At 43.0% G+C, this 22,874-nt stretch overlaps 1 protein-coding gene and 1 pseudogene across 14 annotated transcripts; both read right to left on the bottom strand.

Annotated features, from left to right (window-relative positions):
- Nucleotides 1-521: 521 nt before the first annotated feature.
- exoc7 (exocyst complex component 7) lies at nucleotides 522-18,174 on the bottom strand. Of its 14 annotated transcripts, XM_031835388.1 has the most exons (22): nucleotides 17,960-18,174; nucleotides 17,506-17,571; nucleotides 17,104-17,288; nucleotides 16,605-16,710; nucleotides 16,168-16,390; nucleotides 12,800-12,967; nucleotides 11,562-11,573; nucleotides 10,103-10,195; nucleotides 9,407-9,475; nucleotides 8,786-8,931; nucleotides 7,680-7,832; nucleotides 7,421-7,519; nucleotides 7,158-7,220; nucleotides 6,959-7,025; nucleotides 6,062-6,100; nucleotides 5,500-5,559; nucleotides 4,822-4,942; nucleotides 4,401-4,496; nucleotides 4,180-4,243; nucleotides 1,577-1,618; nucleotides 1,243-1,376; nucleotides 522-1,008 (listed from the first exon to the last, which is right to left on the bottom strand). In XM_031835388.1, exons 1-22 carry the CDS (start codon nucleotides 18,017-18,019, stop codon nucleotides 906-908), a joined length of 2,169 nt encoding a protein of 722 aa, XP_031691248.1. In that variant the 5' UTR covers nucleotides 18,020-18,174; the 3' UTR covers nucleotides 522-905. The 14 variants fall into 14 exon arrangements, with proteins under 14 accessions (XP_031691248.1, XP_020351170.1, XP_031691250.1 ...); XM_020495581.2 differs by lacking the exon at nucleotides 6,062-6,100; XM_031835390.1 differs by lacking the exon at nucleotides 9,407-9,475.
- A 3,207-nt stretch (nucleotides 18,175-21,381) lies between these two features.
- On the bottom strand, nucleotides 21,382-22,344 carry LOC109898922 (Golgi apparatus membrane protein TVP23 homolog B-like; annotated as a pseudogene).
- Nucleotides 22,345-22,874: the final 530 nt, after the last annotated feature.

Genomic DNA, 22,874 nt, shown 5'->3' with positions numbered 1-22,874 from the left:
ATCTACCTTTCAAACAATAATCCTACTCAACCTTCCAACAATAATCCTACTCCTCAACCTTCCTATTGCATCTATCTCTCCAATGCCCATCTCCAAGTTCTACAACTGATATGTCGACTCAATCCAAACATTAGCTATCTCTCAACATTATTAGCATTTTGATGATTTCAGGATTTGGTGTGGTCGGAGAGTAGTATCTTATAAAATGTACAGATCTGGCCACGCAATCCTTGTCATGCATTATTGCTGTATTCATCCAATCTGAACATATATTCTAGATTAAGCTAATATCTTGAAACAAATGGTTTCAAAGATTAAACTAATAGTTTCACCAGAATAACCATAATTTGGAATAAATGACAACAATAAGTGACAACTGGTAATTCTATTCTATTCACATCTGATACCTTTTCAATTAGATTAGTTATTAGTACACAACACACTGACTGGACAATTATATGTAGCTACTGTGCTGTTATGTAATTGCATTACCCACCACCAACAAAACAATAACAACATCATCGCAAATCACAGACTTTGCTTTATTAGATTCAGATGCTCATTGATTGGAGAACAAGAAAATTACATATAAATACTTTACTATATAAAAAAGAGCATAAAGTATGAGACACCCATAGGGCAATGGGTGTCTCAGGGGAGGCAGGAGCTCTGGGGTTTATTCAGTAAAACTTTCCAAATGTTGCAGATATAAATAGAATGAATAGAGGTGACACAATTCCCTATTTTATCTGACAGACAATCATATCTGTTCTACACAATGCATTTCTATGTGAACGTTACATCCTCCTGAACAGGCCCGAGTCGTAGGGGACCCAGGAGGTTGAGCTGAGTGTTATGAGGGTTGGGGGTATGGTTACTTTGCGGGTGTGGTCAATGGGCGTGGCTTAGGCTGAGGTATCAAAAAGCCTCTCGATCATCTCCTCCACCTGCTCTGGACGATACTTGTGGTATTTCTCAGGATTTTTGGTGAACGAAATGTTGGCGTATCTGTGAAGGAATTCAACATTCATGAGTAACAATGTTTTGTGTAAACTTACAGCCGTCCTTCTTAACTGAGCTGCGGAGAGAAAGGAAACCCTTTTAGCGAGGTTCTGACTAACAGAACGAACCCAGAAAATAAATACATTTCCTACAAGTTACAATGGTTACCATCCTTTACAATATGTGAGAGAGAGGAGGAATAACACAGATGTCACAGTAGTGGTGGTGCTTAAGACTCACCTCTGTAGGAAGGCCCTGTAGGCCTCGGATACCACTCTCCTCTGGGCGTGGCGGATGGAGTCTCTCTGCTCCTTGTCTGGGATGGCCCACACCTTCTGGATCTTACACAGCTCCTCCAGACCGTCGTTGAATCCCTACAGAGACCAAGGGATCAGTCCATAAGGATACGTTTAAACCATACGTTCATGGAGCTTGAGATTAAATTGAAGGCATTTTAACTGATATGTTGGCACATATTTAAAAAGTATCCAATTGATCACTCTTGAATCCTCAGTATATCCTTGGTAGGGATTGAATGTGTTTTGTGTTACCTGTATGCTGTTGGTTATCTTACCTTAAACTTGTCTTTGATCACCTGGCGCTCTTTGTCTTTCAGCTGGTGAGAGGGAACATATGAAAGGCCATTTACTTCACATGTACAGATAAAATAGCAAATGTGCACAGCAGGCTAAGCATCGCAAACAAGGCTATATGCTTTGTATATACACCGAGTGTACATCCTTCCTTGCATTGAGTTGTCTTCAAAACAGCCTCAATTCGTCGGGGCATGGATTCTACAAGGTGTTGAAAGCATTCCACAGGAATGCTGGCCCATGTTGACTCTAATGCTTCCCAGAGATGTGTCAAGTTGGCTGGATGTCCTTTGGGTGGTGGACCATTCTTGATACACATGGGAAACTGTTGAGCATGGAAAAACCCAGCAGAGTTGCTGTTCTTGAAACAAACCGGTGTGCCTGGCAGCTACTACCATACCCCTCTGACTGGCACACATACACAATCCATGTCTCAATTGTTTTAAGGCTTATAAATACTTCTTTAGCCTCTATCCTCCCCTTCATCTACACTGATGGAAGTGGATTTAACAAGTGACATCAATAAGGGCAATCATAGTGCTGCTTTTGATACCATCGATCACCACATTCTTTTGGAGAGATTGGAAACCCAAATTGGTCTACACGGACATGTTCTGGCCTGGTTTAGATCTTATCTGTCGGAAAGATATCAGTTTGTCTCTGTGAATGGTTTGTCCTCTGACAAATCAACTGTAAATTTTGGTGTTCCTCAAGGTTCCGTTTTAGGACCACTATTGTTTTCACTATATATTTTACCTCTTGGGGATGTTATTCGAAAACATAATGTAAACTTTCACTGCTATGCGGATGACACACAGCTGTACATTTCAATGAAACATGGTGAAGCCCCAAAATTGCCCTCGCTAGAAGCATGTGTTTCAGACATAAGGAAGTGGATGGCTGCAAACTTTCTACTATTAAACTCGGACAAAACAGAGATGCTTGTTCTAGGTCCCAAGAAACAAAGAGATCTTCTGTTGAATCTGACAATTAATCTTAATGGCTGTACAGTCGTCTCAAATAAAACTGTGAAGGACCTCGGCGTTACTCTGGACCCTGATCTCTCTTTTGAAGAACATATCAAGACCATTTCGAGGACAGCTTTTTTCCATCTACGTAACATTGCAAAAATCAGAAACTTTCTGTCCAAAAATGATGCAGAAAAATGAATCCATGCTTTTGTCACTTCTAGGTTAGACTACTGCAATGGTCTATTTTCCGGCTACCCGGATAAAGCACTAAATAAACTTCAGTTAGTGCTAAATACGGCTGCTAGAATCCTGACTAGAACCAAAAAATTTGATCATATTACTCCAGTGCTAGCCTCTCTACACTGGCTTCCTGTCAAAGCAAGGGCTGATTTCAAGGTTTTACTGCTAACCTACAAAGCATTACATGGGCTTGCTCCTACCTATCTCTCGGATTTGGTCCTGCCGTACATACCTACACGTACGCTACGGTCACAAGACGCAGGCCTCCTAATTGTCCCCAGAATTTCTAAGCAAACAGCTGGAGGCAGGGCTTTCTCCTATAGAGCTCCATTTTTATGGAACGGTCTGCCTACCCATGTCAGAGACGCAAACTCGGTCTCAACCTTTAAGTCTTTACTGAAGACTCATCTCTTCAGTGGGTCATATGATTGAGTGTAGTCTGGCCCAGGAGTGGGAAGGTGGTAAGTTGGTGGTTGAAGATATCCCTCTAGTGGTGTGGGGGCTGTGCTTTGGCAAAGTGGGTGGGGTTATATCCTTCCTGTTTGGCCCTGTCCGGGGGATGTCCTCGGATGGGGCCACAGTGTCTCCTGACCCCTCCTGTCTCAGCCTCCAGTATTTATGCTGCAGTAGTTTATGTGTCGGGGGGCTGGGGTCAGTTTGTTATATCTGGAGTACTTCTCCTGTCCTATTCGGTGTCCTGTGTGAATCTAAGTGTGCGTTCTCTAATTCTCTCCTTCTCTCTTTCTTTCTCTCTCTCGGAGGACCTGAGCCCTAGGACCATGCCCCAGGACTACCTGACATGATGACTCCTTGCTGTCCCCAGTCCACCTGGCCATGCTGCTGTTCCAGTTTCAACTGACCTGAGCCCTAGGACCATGCCCCAGGACTACCTGACATGATGACTCCTTGCTGTCCCCAGTCCACCTGGCCATGCTGCTGCTCCAGTTTCAACTTCCACCTGACTGTGCTGCTGCTCCAGTTTCCACTGTTCTGCCTTATTATTATTCGACCATGCTGGTCATTTATGAACATTTGAACATCTTGGCCATGTTCTGTTATAATCTCCACCCGGCACAGCCAGAAGAGAACTGGCCACCCCACATAGCCTGGTTCCTCTCTAGGTTTCTTCCTAGGTTTTGGCCTTTCTAGGGAGTTTTTCCTAGCCACCGTGCTTCTACACCTGCATTGCTTGCTGTTTGGGGTTTTAGGCTGGGTTTCTGTACAGCACTTTGAGATATCAGCTGATGTACGAAGGGCTATATAAATAAATTTGATTTGATAGCTTTCACCTGGATTCAATCTATCATGGAAAGAGCAGCTGCTCATGTTTTGTACACTCAGTGTACATACGCATATCAAGTAAACAGTCACACCTTGGTTCCTGGTTGGAAGGCAGGCATGTTCCGGTCCGTAATATGCTCTGTGACCTTGTACCAGCTAAAGAAAAGCAAGACAAACAACAGAATAGTATGTTATGTAAGATCACAGGAGATAGTTTACGTAGTGCAGGTACTAGCTAGTGACTCAGGAACATGCTGTAGCTACATCTAAATGAGAGTGTACCCAGATGCCCTTCAGCCCATTATGTATTTACCTGCGCTGGTATATCTGTTTCTGCTGTTCTATCAGCTCTCTGTATGAACTCTCAGCCTTCTTCTGAGTCACTGTCACTAACTGGATCAGCTCAGACCTGAGGGAGGGACCGACACACACAGGGTAATATGGTTCAAATAACATGTGACTTTGACTAAGTATATTCTTGCTTTATGGTATATCAATTCTCTGCCTGAGCATCTGCATTAGAAAAGGTGTTTGGCTCCGTGGCAATGCGTTTGTTGATTAGTGTTTACTGTAGGCTATATATATATATATATATATATATATATATATATATATGTTTGAGTAGCTGATATCAATAGGGTTACTAGTAGTTTCGAAAGATATCAATGGAAATGGTTTGTGTGTGAGGTCGTGCAGGCACGTTGGTGGGATAATAAGGGGATATCGGGGCCTACTTCTCCAGGGACTTGAGGATGTAGTTGTAGTTGTTGTGGAGGAAGATGGCACTCAGAGCAGAGTCCTCGTACACCTTGGATTTACTGAGAAGATTCAGCTGCAAGTTCCCCAACACTTTACCTGAGAGAGAAGCAAACCAGATTCAGAATCAGAGCCAAGGACATTTGTAAACTGTGCTTGGTTGGTTCCAACTGTATGCACATTTGAATCATCTAGTTATATAAGATATATAGGATCAACTTTATTGTCATTGAGGGGACGTTTGTGTTGGAGAAAAGTTATATAATGTGACCAAAACAATTCAAAGGTCTGTCCTTTATATAGCTACTGTACAAATGGATTCAAGCGTGTATCTTTACTTAAAGGTAGACTCAGCGAGATGACGTAGATGCAATGTAAACAGCAGCAATTCATTTCAACTAAGAGCGTTGAAGGGTGAAGGTTAAACTTCTCCCCTGTTTTGGTCCTGTAGCAACCACCTTGTAACAGCGTGAAGCGAACCTTTGCACACGCGCAGATACTCTGTGTGACAGCAAAATCTTGCATCGCGTTAATCGCAATATCAGCAGTGCTGCTCGTGGCAACATTAAAAAGCCAAGTCTACCTTTAATTAAGCTCTTGATTTTCTTTATAACATGCAACGTTTTAACATACACATCTTCACTTCCTAAACTTACATATGTAGGTGCTGAGAAGTCTCCTACTGAACTCAGAGCTGCTGGCTGACGAACTGGTCTCTGCAGATTGTAAAACAGTGTTAACATATGTATAACCGTTGAGTTACATAATCCACTGTGTCACTGCTAATCCCTCAACTGGGATATAATATCATATCATCTTTCTGTTCATCTCTTTTGGGATTTGAATTATAGTCATTTTATTCCTGTTTGAATAACTTAATTCATTAGAGGCGAAAGCTTAATTACAATTGAAATGTAAAATATATGGGAGAGTGTGACTGGTTGGAAAAATGCAATTTCCATAATACTGTAAGCACCTCAGTAGCATGATACATGTTCCACAGTCTTTACAATCATATAAGGATGCAATACTACTACCCATACATACAATCGATGTATTTCTGTTAATGGGTTTTGTGTAACATTACTCATCCATTAACTCAGTCCTAAACAACATGTTGATAAAAACCTGAGACCATTCATAAAGTCAGAAACGTATTAATGGCTCTGTCCTTCCCTACTCCTCTGGTAGTGAAGCACCTGTCTTGTGTTGGCTTACCTCGGGGGTCTAAAGGGATATTGTACGTGTCCCCCAGTACTTTAGGACAGAGGCAAGGCAAAAAAGAGAGAGACAGAAAAGATGAGAGAAGCAAAGTGCAAAAGGTTAGAAAAGATATGTTAGTGCAGAGTAAGCAAAGTACTGTTAACAGCCAGACAGCGATAGGTAGAGAGTATGGTGGTTTATGGGTAAGGGGCATGGGGTGAGTGTATAGGGTCACGGTACTGGGATGCAGGAGGGGCAGGAGGGACTAACCCGAACAGTGGGGGCCCCTTTTCATCCTTATTGCTAGTGTGATTGGTCTTGTTATGACGGTCCATATCTAACCCTCTCAAAGGGTTCAAATGCTGATATGTGTGGTCATTGATGTTAGAAATGGTCACCCAGATAGTCCCTAGAAAGGGAACAGCCTGTCCATAGTACAGTATATGGAGTGTCTAGGGGCTCCCTCTAGAGGCAGAGAAAGGCGGTGCAGCAGCGATGGTGAGGAAGAGGTGAAGAATAGATGAGTTCAAGTCAGCAACACATTAGAGGAAGTTATAGACACAGACAGAGGAAGAAGGGCCAGAAAGAACTCTGGAGGAGAGAAATGCTGATGTGACGTAACTGGAGATAAGGAGGATGTTTAGTTTCTATTACAAACATCAGTTGGTGGATACATGGGACTTCTCAGACAAAGATGGGATGGTCTACTACTACCGTTTCAGAACAGACAAACAATGGACAGACAGAAGCTGGTGGACACTAACAGCAGACCCGGAGTCTGTCCCAAATGGCACCCTATTCCCTATATAGTGCGCTACTTTTGAACTGAGCCATTTGGGTCCTTGGTCAAAAGCAGTGGACCTTATAGGGAATAGGATGCCTGGACAGGACAATCCACTCAGCCCCCCCTACCTTGAGAGGCCAGCATAGCTCCGGCTGTCTCTTGGAAGTCCAGCAGCTGCTGAAGGAACAGGATGGCCTGGGGAAGAGAGAGAGACCAGGGTGAGGAATAATGTAAGGGATGACGGTATGTGACATGGAGAGGCTAACAGCAACATATGCCACTATATAAACTCCAGACTGTATGTCAAGAGGGAGGGTGCTGGTTTACATTGCTGGTGAGCTCATGGACAGTTCCATCCTTAGGCATGTTGTACTCCTTGTCAGGGTCATTCTGTCATAGAAAAGAGAGACGCAAATTTGTCTTCAATATTTTTTCTCTCTTACAAGAACACTAGGAGATGCTGGTCCTAATAAAATGTCCATACATATTATACTGTAAATAGTTTAGGAATAGTTTGTTAATGGGTTCAAGCTGTGTATAGTATGGTTGAAAGAGCTAAGGAGTGATCGGTGGAGGGTAGTTGCTCTTACCTTGATGCTGTCTGCAAACTCCTCCAGAGCTTTGGCTCCGATAGTCTCCATGGACGTGATGAGGGTAGGCAGCTTGTTCTTGGTACTGGCAGCTGTGCCCTGTAGATACATACCATGAAGGGAAAAGGGAAATTAGATCATAATACAATTTAATTCAAAAAGCCTTTTGTCCAACGTAAAATTGGCTTTGGCATTACATTTCAGATTGTTTATTGTTAATTCATGCATCTGCTTAAGTGAGGCCTGTAGGTTACATTACCTGGAGCGTGGAGTCAAAGTCTGGCTTGGTCTGTTTAAGGTGCCTGAGGATGGGGAAGATGGTGAGGACAGCAGAGTAGTCGTGTCTCATGATGGCCCGCCGTGCTGCCGCCACTATGTTGTCACCCTCCAGCATCAGGTTGTCCAGGGCTTCCTAAGACACAAGAGATCAGACAGAGAAACAGGAGGAGTCAGCTTCACTGTACATTATATCAGAGAACCAATATCAGAGCCGGTACTTCACGCCTCTGTCAACATTCCTATTTTACTACTTTTTCTTACTTATTTCTTTACCATTTTGATAACGTGTATTGTACTGTTGAGGAGAGCTTGCAAGTAAGTATTTCACCGTTCCATTTAAACCCTGTATCCTGTGCATAAGGCCAATAAACTTTGATTTTACAACATTCTCTTTGAAAACAATCTTGTTATTTGCACAGACACAGTAAACTCAGGAGACCATAGATCATGTTATATTAGTCTTCTTCTGTCTTTGGTTGAGACCTGACCATACAGTGAGCTATGATATTACTGTCCTCATCTGACATGAAAAAAAGAGGCAAACTGAAATGATAAAGGCCTGTGGCTTCCCTGTCTAAGGCCTGACCTGTATGAGGGAGTCATAAAGGCCTGTGGCTTGCCTGTCTGAGGCCTGACCTGTATGAGGGAGTCATAAAGGCCTGTGGCTTGCCTGTCTGAGGCCTGACCTGTATGAGGGAGTCATAAAGGCCTGTGGCTTGCCTGTCTGAGGCCTGACCTGTATGAGGGAGTCATAAAGGCCTGTGGCTTGCCTGCCTGAGGCCTGACCTGTATGAGGGAGTCATAAAGGCCTGTGGCTTGCCTGTCTGAGGCCTGACCTGTATGAGGGAGTCATAAAGGCCTGTGGCTTGCCTGTCTGAGGCCTGACCTGTATGAGGGAGTCATAAAGGCCTGTGGCTTGCCTGTCTGAGGCCTGACCTGTATGAGGGAGTCATAAAGGCCTGTGGCTTGCCTGTCTGAGGCCTGACCTGTATGAGGGAGTCATAAAGGCCTGTGGCTTGCCTGTCTGAGGCCTGACCTGTATGAGGCAGTCATAAAGGCCTGTGGTTTGGCTGACTGAGGCCTGACCTGTATGAGGGAGTCAAAGGTCTTCTTCTGGTGGTGTTCAGGGATGATCTCTGTGAGCAGGACGTATTCACTCTGGGCCAGCTTCACAAAGGCACTGATGCAGTGGATGTAAGAGTCGATCTCTATGTCCAGGACATCATCCTTCCCTGAGGGGCACATGGTGAGGTCAGTTAGGGGACAGGATGGAGATGAGACTTGGTGGACCAGAGGCATTGGGCAGGTTGCAATAATACCAACAATCCTGACTGAGAATTATGACTGTTTAGATGTGTATTTACAGCATGCTTACTTGATGTGCTACTTCCATGAATGGTGTTTTTTCCCCAAGGGAGATAAATATTGGGCATGTATTTGTTCAAAATTATATTCACTGTATTTCAAAAGCAAAATGGAGAATGCCAGTAGGGGAGAATTTACTTCACATTGATATAATGGCATTACCTGACCAGAGGTTTTTTAAACAATAATAGCTAACTTTTTAACTGTCAGCACATATCCACTGGCTTCCATAGCTGTCAATGGATGTGTGCTGAACCTGGTATCACATCCCACGGGCTTGAATACTGGTGGGTGTCTTGTTCCCCATATGGACATTTTGGAGCAAACTTCCCCCTTACTCACCTGCTGCTGCCCCATGCTTGTCGGTCAGGGCGTCTGACTGGTGTTTGACCCGCTGGTCATGATCGTGACCTGATGGGTGGGTGGGGGGTGGGGGGGGGGGGTATAGTCATGGAACCAGGCTCACTCCTGGGGCCTATAGGCCAAGTGGTAAGCCTGGGACTCGCCTAGAAACATATACTGACCACCAAGCACCCAGCGGGGAAAGCAGAGAACACCCTTGTTGGGGGGCAGGGGGAGGTGGGTTTGTGAGTTTGTTTGACCTGTGTCTGAGATAGTTAGTGGATGTTATAGCTTTTACAGGAACCAGATTTACATGACTTTGAAAGCCAGAAGTCACACCAGTTTAGACCTGCTGCAGTTCTAACACGTGTTGCAAGTAAACTTCTATTACCAAATACTACATTTCAATGTGGTATATTTCAGGCTAGCTAAAAAGGAGTTATAACATTCACCTTACACTGAAGATGAAACATTTGAATTACAACTATATTTTGTATTCATTAAACAACATAGCTTTTAAATTATTTGCAGCGTCTAACAGCCAGTGACTCTGTAGAGGTTCCTGTGTGTCTGTTGTTTAACAAAAACAACAAGTTATCCTGGACAAGAGCAACAGACCAGTAACCCCAGTACACTGGCATAGTGATAGAAAGAGAAAGACACCGAAGAGAAGACAACAAAGCCAGGGTGCGTTACCTTCCAAAGGAGTGAGGTTAGAGCCCCCCTTTTTCCCATCCAGACCATGCTGAGAGTACTGTTTGAGAAGGTTCTGAGCCTTGCGAATGGTCCCTGCTCCCACAGAGTGACACACAGACACAATCCAGGGGTCCACAGAGAAGAAAAGAAGATAGAGAAACGAAGTAGGAACAGGGGAAGAGAGATGAGAGGAAGAGAGCTAGGAAGTGTGATGAAGATACACCAACACCACATCCCTTCACCACCACCAATCATGAGTGAGAAGAGATGGGGGGCAATGGGAACCGTGGCCTAGCACCGCTACTACACAACACAGAAATACAACTACAAGATAGAACTACAGCACAGCTAGATAAACACACTATGACGGGGTGCGCCGAAGCACACTCCACCAGCAAGGTAACAAAAAGAAAATGTAAAGGTTAGGTTCATTATACAAACACAAACAAAACAGCCATCAGAATTAACAATACATTCATTTCAGCATTGTTATTATGGACATTCACTCACACTACTACTGTTATAACATTAACGTAGCATTGGTAGGTAAAATTGTTACATGGTTATATGTTTTACATCTTATAGACGTATAGATTCATACAAAAGCCTGAGTTAATGCAAACATAGAGAGCAAGTAAAACAGTACACGATTACGACTTGGGTTTGTGTGTTAGTAAGCAATTGATGCATTATTAGTAATATCAAGTGGGACACAGAATAGAAATAATGATGCAGAAAAAGATCTACATAGAAATGTCTGAAACAATCCTTATTCCTCAACCTATGCTTTGCCTATGATGTTTTCAATTCTAGCAACGTAAGCAATTACTGAGCAATTTTTTTAATCAATTATAATATAATTGAATATAAGCCATGTAGCAAATGCATTGTTATAGCATAGGAGCATTTAGTTATTGGATGTTGCAGGCCATGTGGTTAAATTACTTCTAAATCAAGCGGTATAAATATGTTCATGTTCTGCAATTGGCTGATTTTGATGGAGAAAATGTTAGCTTTCAGGTCAGTCAATATAAACCATCTATAAACTACCTTAAAATACTTTATAACTTTTTATATTGGTTGCAGAGCAGTCACAATACAGACAAAACCCCAAACACTCCTGGCAAACACCAAAGAAACCACAAAACTGGGAGGTCAAAATAAAGACATGCAAGATGCTTCTGTCAAGTCTGCCTCTTCCTCCTGTATCCAACTACATCAAGAAACCCCACTGGAGGTGACCAACTAACCTAAGTGACAAAAACAACAAACTATCAATCACGCTGAATAGGGGAGTGGTAGCATAACTGTTTCCACGTCAGATGGCATGATTCTACTTCACGGTGTTCTGGTCACTGACTACGGCACCCTCGTTTGTGGTGAAATGTGGCGTCCAGTTAACAGAAGCAAGAGATGGTAACGAGACGATAGAGAGACACACTAAAGCTTTTCTCTTTACCTGGGATGTAGACTGTCATCACCATCATCACAATACACATGAGGATTATAAAACAAGAGGAAAGCAGAGGGGTTAGTCGGGGTCATGACAAGGAGAGAGAAGGCAAAATCACAGGAACATATAGTCTACGTCCCAAATGGCACCCTATTCCTTACATACAGTAGCGCACTACTTTTGACCAGGGACCTATGGACCCTGGTCAAAAGCAGTGTACTATATAGGGAATAGGGTTCCATTTGGGATGTAATCATAGAAGAGGTGGTGAGGGACACTGTCGTCCATTAATAAGGCTGATGATGCTAAAGAAGCTCGGTAGTCGTGACGACAATGATGAATCATGCTCTCAGTGATTTGGAGGACACTTGAAACAGAATAGAATTACGCAAGAGGGGGAACTACAACCAATCATCTGATTCAGAATGTTCAGACCAGAGGGACATTCTTTAAGTGTGTGAGCTGTCTGAAATTGTATTACAGTGTATGATAAGATTATTTTGATATCTACACTGAGTGTACAAAACATTAGGAACAGATTCCTAATATTGAGTTGCACCTTCTTTTGCCCTCAGAAGAGCCTCAATTCGTTGTGGCATGGACTCTACGATGTGTCAAAAGCGTTCCACAGGGATGCACAGGGATGTTGACTCCAATGCTTCCCACAGTTGTGTCAAGTTGGCTAGATGACGTTTGGGTGGTGGACCATTCTTTATATACACGGGAAACTGTTAAAGAAGAGAAAAACCCAGCAATGCTGCAGTTCATGACACACTCAAACCGGTGCGCCTGGAACCTACTTCCATACACTGTTCAAAAGGCACTTCAATCTTTTGTCTTGCCCAATCACCCTCTGAATGGCACACACACATTCCATGTCTCAATTGTCTCAAGGTTTAAAACTCCTTATTTCACCTGTCTCCCCTCCCCCATCTACACTTACTACGGTGGATTTAACAGGTGACATCAATAAGGGACAATAGCTTTCACCTGGATTCACCTGGTCAGTCTGTCATGGAAAGAGCAGTTGTTCATAATGTTTTGTACACTCAGAGTGTATATTCCTGTTTGTGGTGACTGTGATGAAGTAATGCATTCTGTGAACTTGTGGTAGATATGAACCTGTTTGTGGTGGGTATGATTTTAGCATACGGATGAGAGTGATAGTGACACTATAGCTATAGTTGAATCATCATGGAGGCACATCAGAGTGTAATGTTACCGGGCCGCAGCAGGGCACTGACCTGGTCTCTTGGGTGCCTTCTTAGTGGGAGTGTCCTTGCGTTTGGTCTGAACGGCTGGTGAGTAGAGGATGCCAGAAGAGGCAGAACTCTTCCGGAAGTGGTCTTTCAAACCCTTGATGGAGCGGTCTAACTGATTGGAGCGGATCTGGAAGTAAACGTTCATAAAGTCTGCAGAGCAGAGAGGAGATGTGGTCAAGAGGAGAGGACAACTATCATACAGAAATATGGTTAGGAAATCTACATCTGTGTTAAGAGCAGGTTTTGAGTACAACTGTTGAACATAATCATGAAGTCTGCAGAGGTAGAGAAGAAGTGGTCAAAACTGGACGATAACCACCATAAAACCCATAATTATGGAATTGACAAGGGTGTGGTAGGTTCTGAGTACACCAATGAAAGGAAAAGGTTTTCAACTTATCATGTAGTGTGCTGAACGGGATCCTTGGGACGTCCTAACTCTGACCTCACCCCATTGAAGTTGAAAACGGTTAGGGTTAAGTTAGGGGTATGGTTAGGTTTATGGTAGTGGTGTCCCAAGGATCCCGGATAGCACTAACCATGAGAAAAGGGGCAGCTAGTCTGTTTCTGCCACTTACGGTTCCTGAGGGTGAGATGGGTTGATGCTGTTAGGGATCTCATCTGACCCTATCCACCGTCCTGCTACTGCTCTTCCTGCTGGCTGACTGAATCCTCATCCTCCTCATTGACACTGGCTTCATCTGAGTGACCTGTACTGCAATCTCCTATTGCCCTGTTATCTCTCCTCAACACGTAATCCACATAACATCTATATAATAGTATTAAGTCTACACGTAATGGAGCAGGTTGAGAGTTTCAAGTTGTGTCCACATCACCAACAAACTGACATTGTGCAAGCACACCAAGACAGTCCTGAAGAGGGCACGACAAAACCTATTCCCACTCAGGAGACTAAAAAGATTTATCATGGGTCCCCAGATCCTCAAAAGGTTCTACAACTGCACCATTGAGAGGATCCTGATTGGTTGCATCACTGCCTGGTATGGCAAATGCTCAGCCTCCGACTGCAAGGCACTACAGAGGGTCATGCATAAGGCCCAGTACATCACTGGGGCCAAGCTTCCTGCCACCAAGGACCTCTATACCAGGAGGTGTCAGAGGAAGGCCCTAGAAATTGTCAAAGACTCCAGCCACCCTAGTCATAGTCTGTTCTCTCTGCTACTGCACGGCTAGCGGTAACGGAGCACCAAGTCTAGGTCCAAGAGGCATCTAAACAGCTTCTACCCCAAAGCCATAAGACTCCTGAATAATCAAATCAAATGGCTACCCAGACTATTTACATCCCCCCCACATGACTCTGTACCGGTACCAACTGTACAGTGCCTTGCGAAAGTATTCGGCCCCCTTGAACTTTGCGACCTTTTGCCACATTTCAGGCTTCAAACATAAAGATATAAAACTGTATTTTTTTGTGAAGAATCAACAACAAGTGGGACACAATCATGAAGTGGAACGACATTTATTGGATATTTCAAACTTTTTTAACAAATCAAAAACTGAAAAATTGGGCGTGCAAAATTATTCAGCCCCTTTACTTTCAGTGCAGCAAACTCTCTCCAGAAGTTCAGTGAGGATCTCTGAATGATCCAATGTTGACCTAAATGACTAATGATGATAAATACAATCCACCTGTGTGTAATCAAGTCTCCGTATAAATGCACCTGCACTGTGATAGTCTCAGAGGTCCGTTAAAAGCGCAGAGAGCATCATGAAGAACAAGGAACACACCAGGCAGGTCCGAGATACTGTTGTGAAGAAGTTTAAAGCCGGATTTGGATACAAAAAGATTTCCCAAGCTTTAAACATCCCAAGGAGCACTGTGCAAGCGATAATATTGAAATGGAAGGAGTATCAGACCACTGCAAATCTACCAAGACCTGGCCGTCCCTCTAAACTTTCAGCTCATACAAGGAGAAGACTGATCAGAGATGCAGCCAAGAGGCCCATGATCACTCTGGATGAACTGCAGAGATCTACAGCTGAGGTGGGAGACTCTGTCCATAGGACAACAATCAGTCGTATATTGCACAAATCTGGCCTTTATGGAAGAGTGGCAAGAAGAAAGCCATTTCTTAAAGATATCCATAAAAAGTGTTGTTTAAAGTTTGCCACAAGCCACCTGGGAGACACACCAAACATGTGGAAGAAGGTGCTCTGGTCAGATGAAACCAAAATTGAACTTTTTGGCAACAATGGTAAACGTTATGTTTGGCGTAAAAGCAACACAGCTCATCACCCTGAACACCCCATCCCCACTGTCAAACATGGTGGTGGCAGCATCATGGTTTGGGCCTGCTTTTCTTCAGCAGGGACAGGGAAGATGGTTAAAATTGATGGGAAGATGGATGGAGCCAAATACAGGACCATTCTGGAAGAAAACCTGATGGAGTCTGCAAAAGACCTGAGACTGGGATGGAGATTTGTCTTCCAACAAGACAATGATCCAAAACATAAAGCAAAATCTACAATGGAATGGTTAAAAAATAAACATATCCAGGTGTTAGAATGGCCAAGTCAAAGTCCAGACCTGAATCCAATCGAGAATCTGTGGAAAGAACTGAAAACTGCTGTTCACAAATGCTCTCCATCCAACCTCACTGAGCTCGAGCTGTTTTGCAAGGAGGAATGGGAAAAAAATTCAGTCTCTCGATGTGCAAAACTGATAGAGACATACCCCAAGCGACTTACAGCTGTAATCACAGCAAAAGGTGGCGCTACAAAGTATTAACTTAAGGGGGCTGAATAATTTTGCACGCCCAATTTTTCAGTTTTTGATTTGTTAAAAAAGTTTGAAATATCCAATAAATGTCGTTCCACTTCACGATTGTGTCCCACTTGTTGTTGATTCTTCACAAAAAAATACATTTTATGTCTTTATGTTTGAAGCCTGAAATGTGGCAAAAGGTCGCAAAGTTCAAGGGGGCCGAATACTTTCGCAAGGCACTGTATATAGCCTCGCTATTGTTATTTTACTGCTGCTCTTTAATTATTTGTTACTTTAATTTCTTATTTTCTTAGATATTTTTCTTAAAACTGCATTACGGTTTTAGGGCTTGTAAGTAAGCATTTCACTGTAAGGTCACCAGTTGTATTCGGCGCATGTGACCAATAACATTTTATTTGATTTATGTACTATAAAATAGAATCAGCATCCTTTGAAAAGAAACCGATGACACCTTCAAACATGAAATGGACATCAATGGAAGAGTGAGTGCATTTCATGTACAGTACAAGTACCCTGGTTGAGTCCATACTCCAAGGGACTATGCTAAAGGAGAAATGACTGGGGACAGAGATCAGTGACAATGTATAAAGTGTGGGTGATCTACCCTGGTTGCGTCCGTACTCCACCAGCCAGCCAGAGATACAGATGATATCCTGTAGCACGGCCTCAGGGAGGTGTTCTAGAGTCACCTCCTCCTGAACCTCCAGCTCCTCATCTACAGTGATGGCATCCAGGATCAATATGGGAGGAACAGGCTTACTGTAGCGGGTCAGGAGACCACGGAACTCAGCCTCCAGGAGCTCCTTACCCTTCTCAAATCGTGATTTCTGTAGATAGCAAAAAGTACAGTGAAGTAAGTATTTAATGTTGAGAATGTATTGTTATTGATAACAGGATGTGAGGAATGAGATTAGAGGGAGTGAGAGAGAGCGACAGAGACAGGAGATGAGAGAGAGAGGGGGGAATGAAAGAGAGAAAGGAGAAAGAGAACGAGCAAGAAAACAAGAGCGAGTGAGAGAGACCGATATTTGAGTACTGTACCACTGTATTGAGCTCAGGGCTATCTGGGTTGTTGTCCTGAAAGTACTCAACAGCTTTCTGGATCTTGGCAATGCAGGCCAGGTACTCATCTAGTCTACCCGTTGGCCTGGAACATAGAAACATAGCACCAGGTATCAGCTTTGGTCTGTTATCCCAAGCTAAGACATTTTGCCTGGACTGTTAGCTAGTAGTTAAAAGCTAGTAGTTAACAGCACTGCTTACAGTACTCTCTACTCCAACACAGGAAGCAATAGGACAGTGCTGAAAAAAATATGATGACTGTCATATCATGGAAGATTAAATCCAAGGATAACAGGATAATAGTTAAGTAGAGCGCGATAATGCAAAAATAGCCTTACGCTGACTTTTGGGTCAAAATGTTACACTCAATAAAACTGCGTGAACATATTATTTATTTTAATTTTATTTAACAGCGTGCAGCTGTCTATCAAAATAGATGCCAGTCTCTCTCTCTCTGTCTGCCCTGTCTGACTCTCACCCCTCTCTGATGATCTTGTCGGTGTCCTTGGCTACATGGTAATAACTGATGACATGGTCCATGCAGGACAGGGTCTTATCCACATTCTCCTGAAGCCTCTGTAGGTTCTCTGTCTGCTTGTGTACTGGGATGATGGAGTTCTCCAGCTGCATCAGACGACTCTCAAACGATGACAAGATGGACACCTGCATGGGAGCAGTGGTGGGTTGCAGAAAGAGTCAGCAGTAAAATAACAGTTTATGTGGAATTTGCTAGGCCCAGGTTTCAAGTGTACAGTACAGATTATGAGAATGTCAAAAAATAGTTGTCTGGAAAGGAACCATTGACTTTTGTATTCACCAACTATATGAAATATATTTCTATGAGTATTGAGTGGGAAAAGAGTGTCAACCTGCAACATACCATCCCTTTAGTCAGCTGATCACTCTTCTCCATATTCTCTCGGATGAAGGACAGGGTTTCCTGTTCCTGTTACTCATAGAGGGAATGAACGAATTATGACAACAGCGGCCCGAGACGCAGGATAGTGACAGGGATGTCTACAATACAGCCTAGCTTGGTTCTGTTGGAACATCTGCTTATCAACCATTCCTAGTGTAACGTTAAAGGTCTGAGAACGCTGATCAAAGAAAAACGCCTCTGTGTGGCTGTGTTACGACAGGTCAAGTCGGGTATGACTGTGCAGTGTACACTTGTAAACTCATTTGAACAAATTACACTTATAACATGCATAGAGAGGACAACATGTAGTAGCCAAAGTCAAATGTCGCTTTGCTAGTAAATAATGCTAGCTATCTAACGTTAGCTAGCTAGAGATTTCTCCCATTTCCTTCCCTTCCCATTTCCTGAAACCGACCTGCTTTAGTTTCTCCTCTATCTCCCTCTTCCTCGCGGACGCATCCTCGGTCGGAATCATCCTGGGTGTTCTTTGGCAAACGTAGATACAGAAGAAAGGCCACCAATATTGAAAATATAATAGCAAAAGCTATTCAACAAAATAATAACAATGACCCCCAGATTCTCATCAGCTGGGGCGGGGCAATCAAAACGAGTTCGCTTCCGTATCCGTCTTCTTCACATCAGTCATGAACAGTGGCCATCTTTGTTGTGGCAGAAAACGTTGCAATAATGTTCCACAAGGTGACGCTGTCGATCCTAACATTTATTGCGCACTGAATCTAACATGACCAACGCACCACTGACGTAAGTAGGCTTATGAGTTACTTTAAAATACTGATTCAATTATGCCACATCATTTAATTTAATGAAAATACCTTCCCATCAAGTTCCCATGAGTATAACTATGAAACAGAGGGGTGTAATCAAATCAAATTTTATTTATCACATGTGCCAAATACAACAGGTGTAAACCTTACCCATGAATGTTTACTTACAAGCCCTTAACCAACAATGCAGTTTAAGAAAAAAGAGTCGAGAAAATATTTACTAAATAAAATACATTAAAAATAAAATAAATAAATAACACAATAAAATAACAATAATACAGGGGGTACCGGTACCGAGTCAATGTGCGGGGCACAAGTTAGTCGAGGTCATTTGTATTTGTAGGTAGGGGTAAAGTGACTATGCATATATAATAAACATCGAGTAGCATCAGTGTACAAACAAAGGGTTCCTGTGTGTACTCTTTGGCCCCACACATCAAATTAAAATGAAAGATTTTAGATTCCTAAAAGTTTAGTAATGCACTTCATGAAGTAAATCCAGAAAAACTCAAAAACACACAGCTCATTTTGGAAACGTTATAAATGTATTTCCGCAAAAATATGCCTCACTTTTTTTGTTGTTGACATAAATATACTATTTACACATGAACTTGATCTTCTATATTGCTTTACAACCATCAGTTTTATACAGGCAACATGTTTGTATAATACAAGTCAGAAACAACATTTCACTGTATTGTATAAAGTCTAGGGATAAAATGCAAAACAACAAATAAAACAGATAAGGCTTTGAGTCAGTATAGCTACAGTGGAAAAGCACAGACTTATCTAGAAATGATCCTTTTTCTCACTTTAAATGGTATCATAATGTGAAAACTCTTGTCACAAAATGTTTCTATTTTGCATTAGTTTCTAGTAAAACTCTAGGTATGCTGTAGCATTCAAAATAATGCAAACATAAGTTAAAATCTGAGAGCAGTCACCCTTCTCTATGACTCTTCTTATTTAGTCATTGCCTGTCAGAGAGAAAACACACAAAACAAAAACACCAGCTGCTCTTACAGCTGGTGCTTAAAGCTAGTGAGGGAGGTAAGAGTCTCCAGCTTTAGGGATTTTTTCAGTTTTTTTTCAGTCATTGGCAGCAGAGAACTGTAAGGAGAGGAGGTAGCCAAAGGACGAATTGGCTTTGGGGGTGACCAGTGAGATATACCTTCTGGAGCGCGTGCTACGGGTGGGTGCTGTTATGGTGACCAGTGAGCTGAGATAAGGCGGGGCTTTACCTATCAGAGACTTGTAGATGACCTGGAGCCAGTGGGTTTGGCGACGAGTATGAAGCGAGGGCCAGCCAACGAGAGCGTACAGGTCGCAGTGGTGGGTAGTATATGGGTCTTGGTGATAAAACCAATGCCCCATATACTATTTGTTGAGTAGAGTGTTGGAGGCTGTTTTGTAAATGACATCGCCGAAGTCGAGGATCGGTAGGATGGTCAGTTTTACGAGGGTATGTTTGGCAGCATGAGTGAAGGATGCTTTGTTGTGAAAATAGGAAGACGATTCTAGATTTAATTTTGGATTGGTGATGTTTAACGTGAGTCTGGAAGGAGAGTTTACAGTCTAACCAGACACCTAGGTATTTGTAGTTGTCCACATATTCTAAGTCAGAACTGTCCAGAGTAGTGATGCTGGACGGGCGGGCAGGTGCGGGCAGTGATCGGTAGAAGAACATGCATTTAGTTTTACTTGCATTTAAGAGCAGTTGGAGGCCACAGAAGGAGCGTTGTATGGCATTGAAGCTCATCTGGAGGTTAGTTAACACAGTGTCCAAAGAAGGGCCAGAGGTATACAGAAAGTTGTCGTCTGCGTAGAGGTGTATCAAAGAATCACCAGCAGCAAGAGCGACATCATTGATGTATACAGAGAAGAGAGTCGGCCCGAGAATTGAACCCTGTGTGGCACCCCCATAGAGACTGCCAGAGGTCCGGACAACAGGTCCTCCGATTTGACATGCTAAACTCTATCAGAGAAGTAGTTGGTGAACCGGGCAAGGCAGTCATTTCAGAAACCAAGGCTGTTGAGTCTGCCAATAAGAATGTTGTGATTCGAGAGTCGAAAGCCTTAGCCAGGTCGATGAATACCTGGTGCATAGTAATGTCTCTTATCGATGTCGGTTATGATATCGTTTAGGACCTTGAACGTGGCTCAGGTGCACCCATGACCAGCTCTGAAACCAGATTGCATAGCGGAGAAGGTACGGTAGGTTTCGAAATGGTCGGTAATCTGTTTGTTAACTTGGCTTTCGAAGACCTTAGAAAGACAGGGTAGAATAGATATAGGTCTGTAGCAGTTTGGGTCTAGAGTGTCTCCCCCTTGAAGAGGGAGATGACTGTGGCAGCTTTCCAATCTATGGGAATCTCAGATGATACGAAAGAGAGTTTGAACAGGCTAGTAATAGGGGTTGCAACAATTTCTGCAGATATTTTTATCATTTCTGCTTGAAAAAGCTAGCCTTAGCTTTCCTAACTGCCTATGTATATTTGTTCCTAACTTCCCTGAAAAGTTGCATATCACGGGGGCTGTTCAATGCTTATGCAGAACGCCACAGGATGTTTTTGTGCTGGTCAAGGGCAGTCAGGTCTGGAGAGAACCAAGGACTATATCTGTTCCTGGTTCTCAATTTTTTTGAATGGAGCATGTTTATTTAAGATGGTGAGGAAGGCACTTTTAAAGAACAAACAGGCATCTTCTACTCACGGGATGAGGTCAATATCCTTCCAGGATACCCGGGCCAGGTCGATAAGAAAGGCCTGCTCGCTGAAGTGTTTTAGGGAGCGTTTGACAGTGATGAGGGGTGGTCGTTTGGCCGCAGACCCATTACGGATGCAGGCAATGAGGCAGTGATCGCTGAGATCTTGGTTGAAAACAGCAGAGGTGTATTTGGAGGGCAAGTTGGTTAGGATGATATCTATGAGGGTGCCCATGTTTACGGATTTTGGGTTGTATCTGGTGGGTTCATTGATAATTTGTGTGAGATCAAGCTTAGATTGTAGGATGGCCAGGGAGTTAAGCATGTCACAGTTGTCAGACTATGCATTCAAAAAGTTACCCGTCCAAAATAGTTAGTAACCATGTTCTTCAAACTGGTCCTACCACCCACTTTACAGCGAACATATCCGTACAGGTTAGCCCCCTGTAGCACCACGCCCAGGATGACCATGGCCTGGGTGGAGGAGAGAGGTGCGAGATTATAAGAACTGGTCATTTATGGCTGACATCGGAGCAACATCTTCATAGTAAGAGAACACTGGCAAGGCTAAAAAATAACTGGCCCACTTCATTTTGAAAGAGACGATGGTGCTGATGAGTAATGTGAGCAGTGACGTCTTACACAGTATGTCTGACAATGAAGCAATCTCCACAAATTGAGAGAGCACTGGCAAAGCAAAAAAACGAACACTTAACTCAGCTGTGTTGACACCCATGTGATATTCACTTTAAAATATAATGGACTAGATTTGACTAACCAGCCATTTGATCTTGAAGGAGAAGAGTGTGCTGAAGACAAAGTAGACCCAGATGACTGGACACATGACCAGGCCCAACCAGAAGATCCTCGACTTGGATCTGACACCAGCTGCTTCGAATTCCCCCAAGGCTGATAGGAAAGAGAGGACATTGTCACATCTGTGAGTGCCAACTAGCTTGTTGACCAAGTAAGTATTTGGCAATACAAAGTGCTGGTTAAATTCTAGGATTGAGGGTTATAATGCTTTGAGTGTATCCAAAGAAAGTACACCTCAAGATTGGGAGAGACCACATGTATATACAGTAATAGGCTTTGTTATGACATCAGAATCCAGAGTCGATACAGGTTCTATGGAATTAGGTTTTACCCCTACAGAAGAAGGTAATTCAGTGGAGGGCAGTTAGTTACTATTTACCCCGAAAAGATTGGGATGTGTGTAACCTACCTTTCTGGACTCAAACAACCCAGTGGCTTTTTCTATCATCCATCCACCTTGTTCCACCACCTCAGGCCCACCATCAACCACCCAGTGATTTTTCACAATTCCTGACATTTAATCCCAGTAAAAAATCCCTGTCTTAGGACAGTTAGGATCACCACTTTAATTTAAGAATGTGAAATGTTAGTAGAGAGAATTACTTATTTCAGCATTTATTTATTTCATCACAGTGGGTCAGAAGTGTACATACACTCAATTAGTATTTGGTAGCATTGCCTTTAAATAGTTTAACTTGGGTCAAACATTTCAGGTAGCCTTCCACAATCTTCCCACAATAAGTTGGGTGAATTATGGCCCATTCCTCCTGACAGAGCTGGTGTAACTGAGTCAGGGTTGTAGGCCTTCTTGCTCACACACGCTTTTTCAGTTCTGCCCACAAATTTTCTATAGGATTAAGGTCAGGGCTTTGCGATGGCCACTCCAATACCTTGATTTTGTTGTCCTTAAGCCATTTTGCCACAACCTTGGAAGTATGCTTGGGGTCATTGTCCATTTGGAAGACCCATTTGCAACTAAGCTTTAACTTCCTGACTGATGTCTTGAGATGTTGCTGCAATATATC

The sequence above is a fragment of the Oncorhynchus kisutch genome, linkage group LG11 (genome assembly GCF_002021735.2).
Source record: "Oncorhynchus kisutch isolate 150728-3 linkage group LG11, Okis_V2, whole genome shotgun sequence".
NCBI lineage: Eukaryota > Metazoa > Chordata > Actinopteri > Salmoniformes > Salmonidae > Oncorhynchus > Oncorhynchus kisutch.
The sequence above is the reverse complement of the archived record's forward strand: the minus strand, read 5'-3'. Positions and strand labels throughout refer to the sequence as shown.

Bases quoted from the DNA above. Each gene is read 5' to 3' on its own strand.
- exoc7 (XM_031835388.1), bottom strand. From the start codon at position 18,019: ATGATTCCGACCGAGGATGCGTCCGCGAGGAAGAGGGAGATAGAGGAG. The intron at 7,026-7,157 runs GTAAACCAGCAC...TCTCTTCCCCAG, and splicing joins TCCATGAGCTCACCAGCAAT to GCCATCCTGTTCCTTCAGCA. The intron at 4,943-5,499 runs GTAAGTTTAGGA...CTTCTCTCTCAG, and splicing joins ACTTCTCAGCACCTACATAT to GTAAAGTGTTGGGGAACTTG.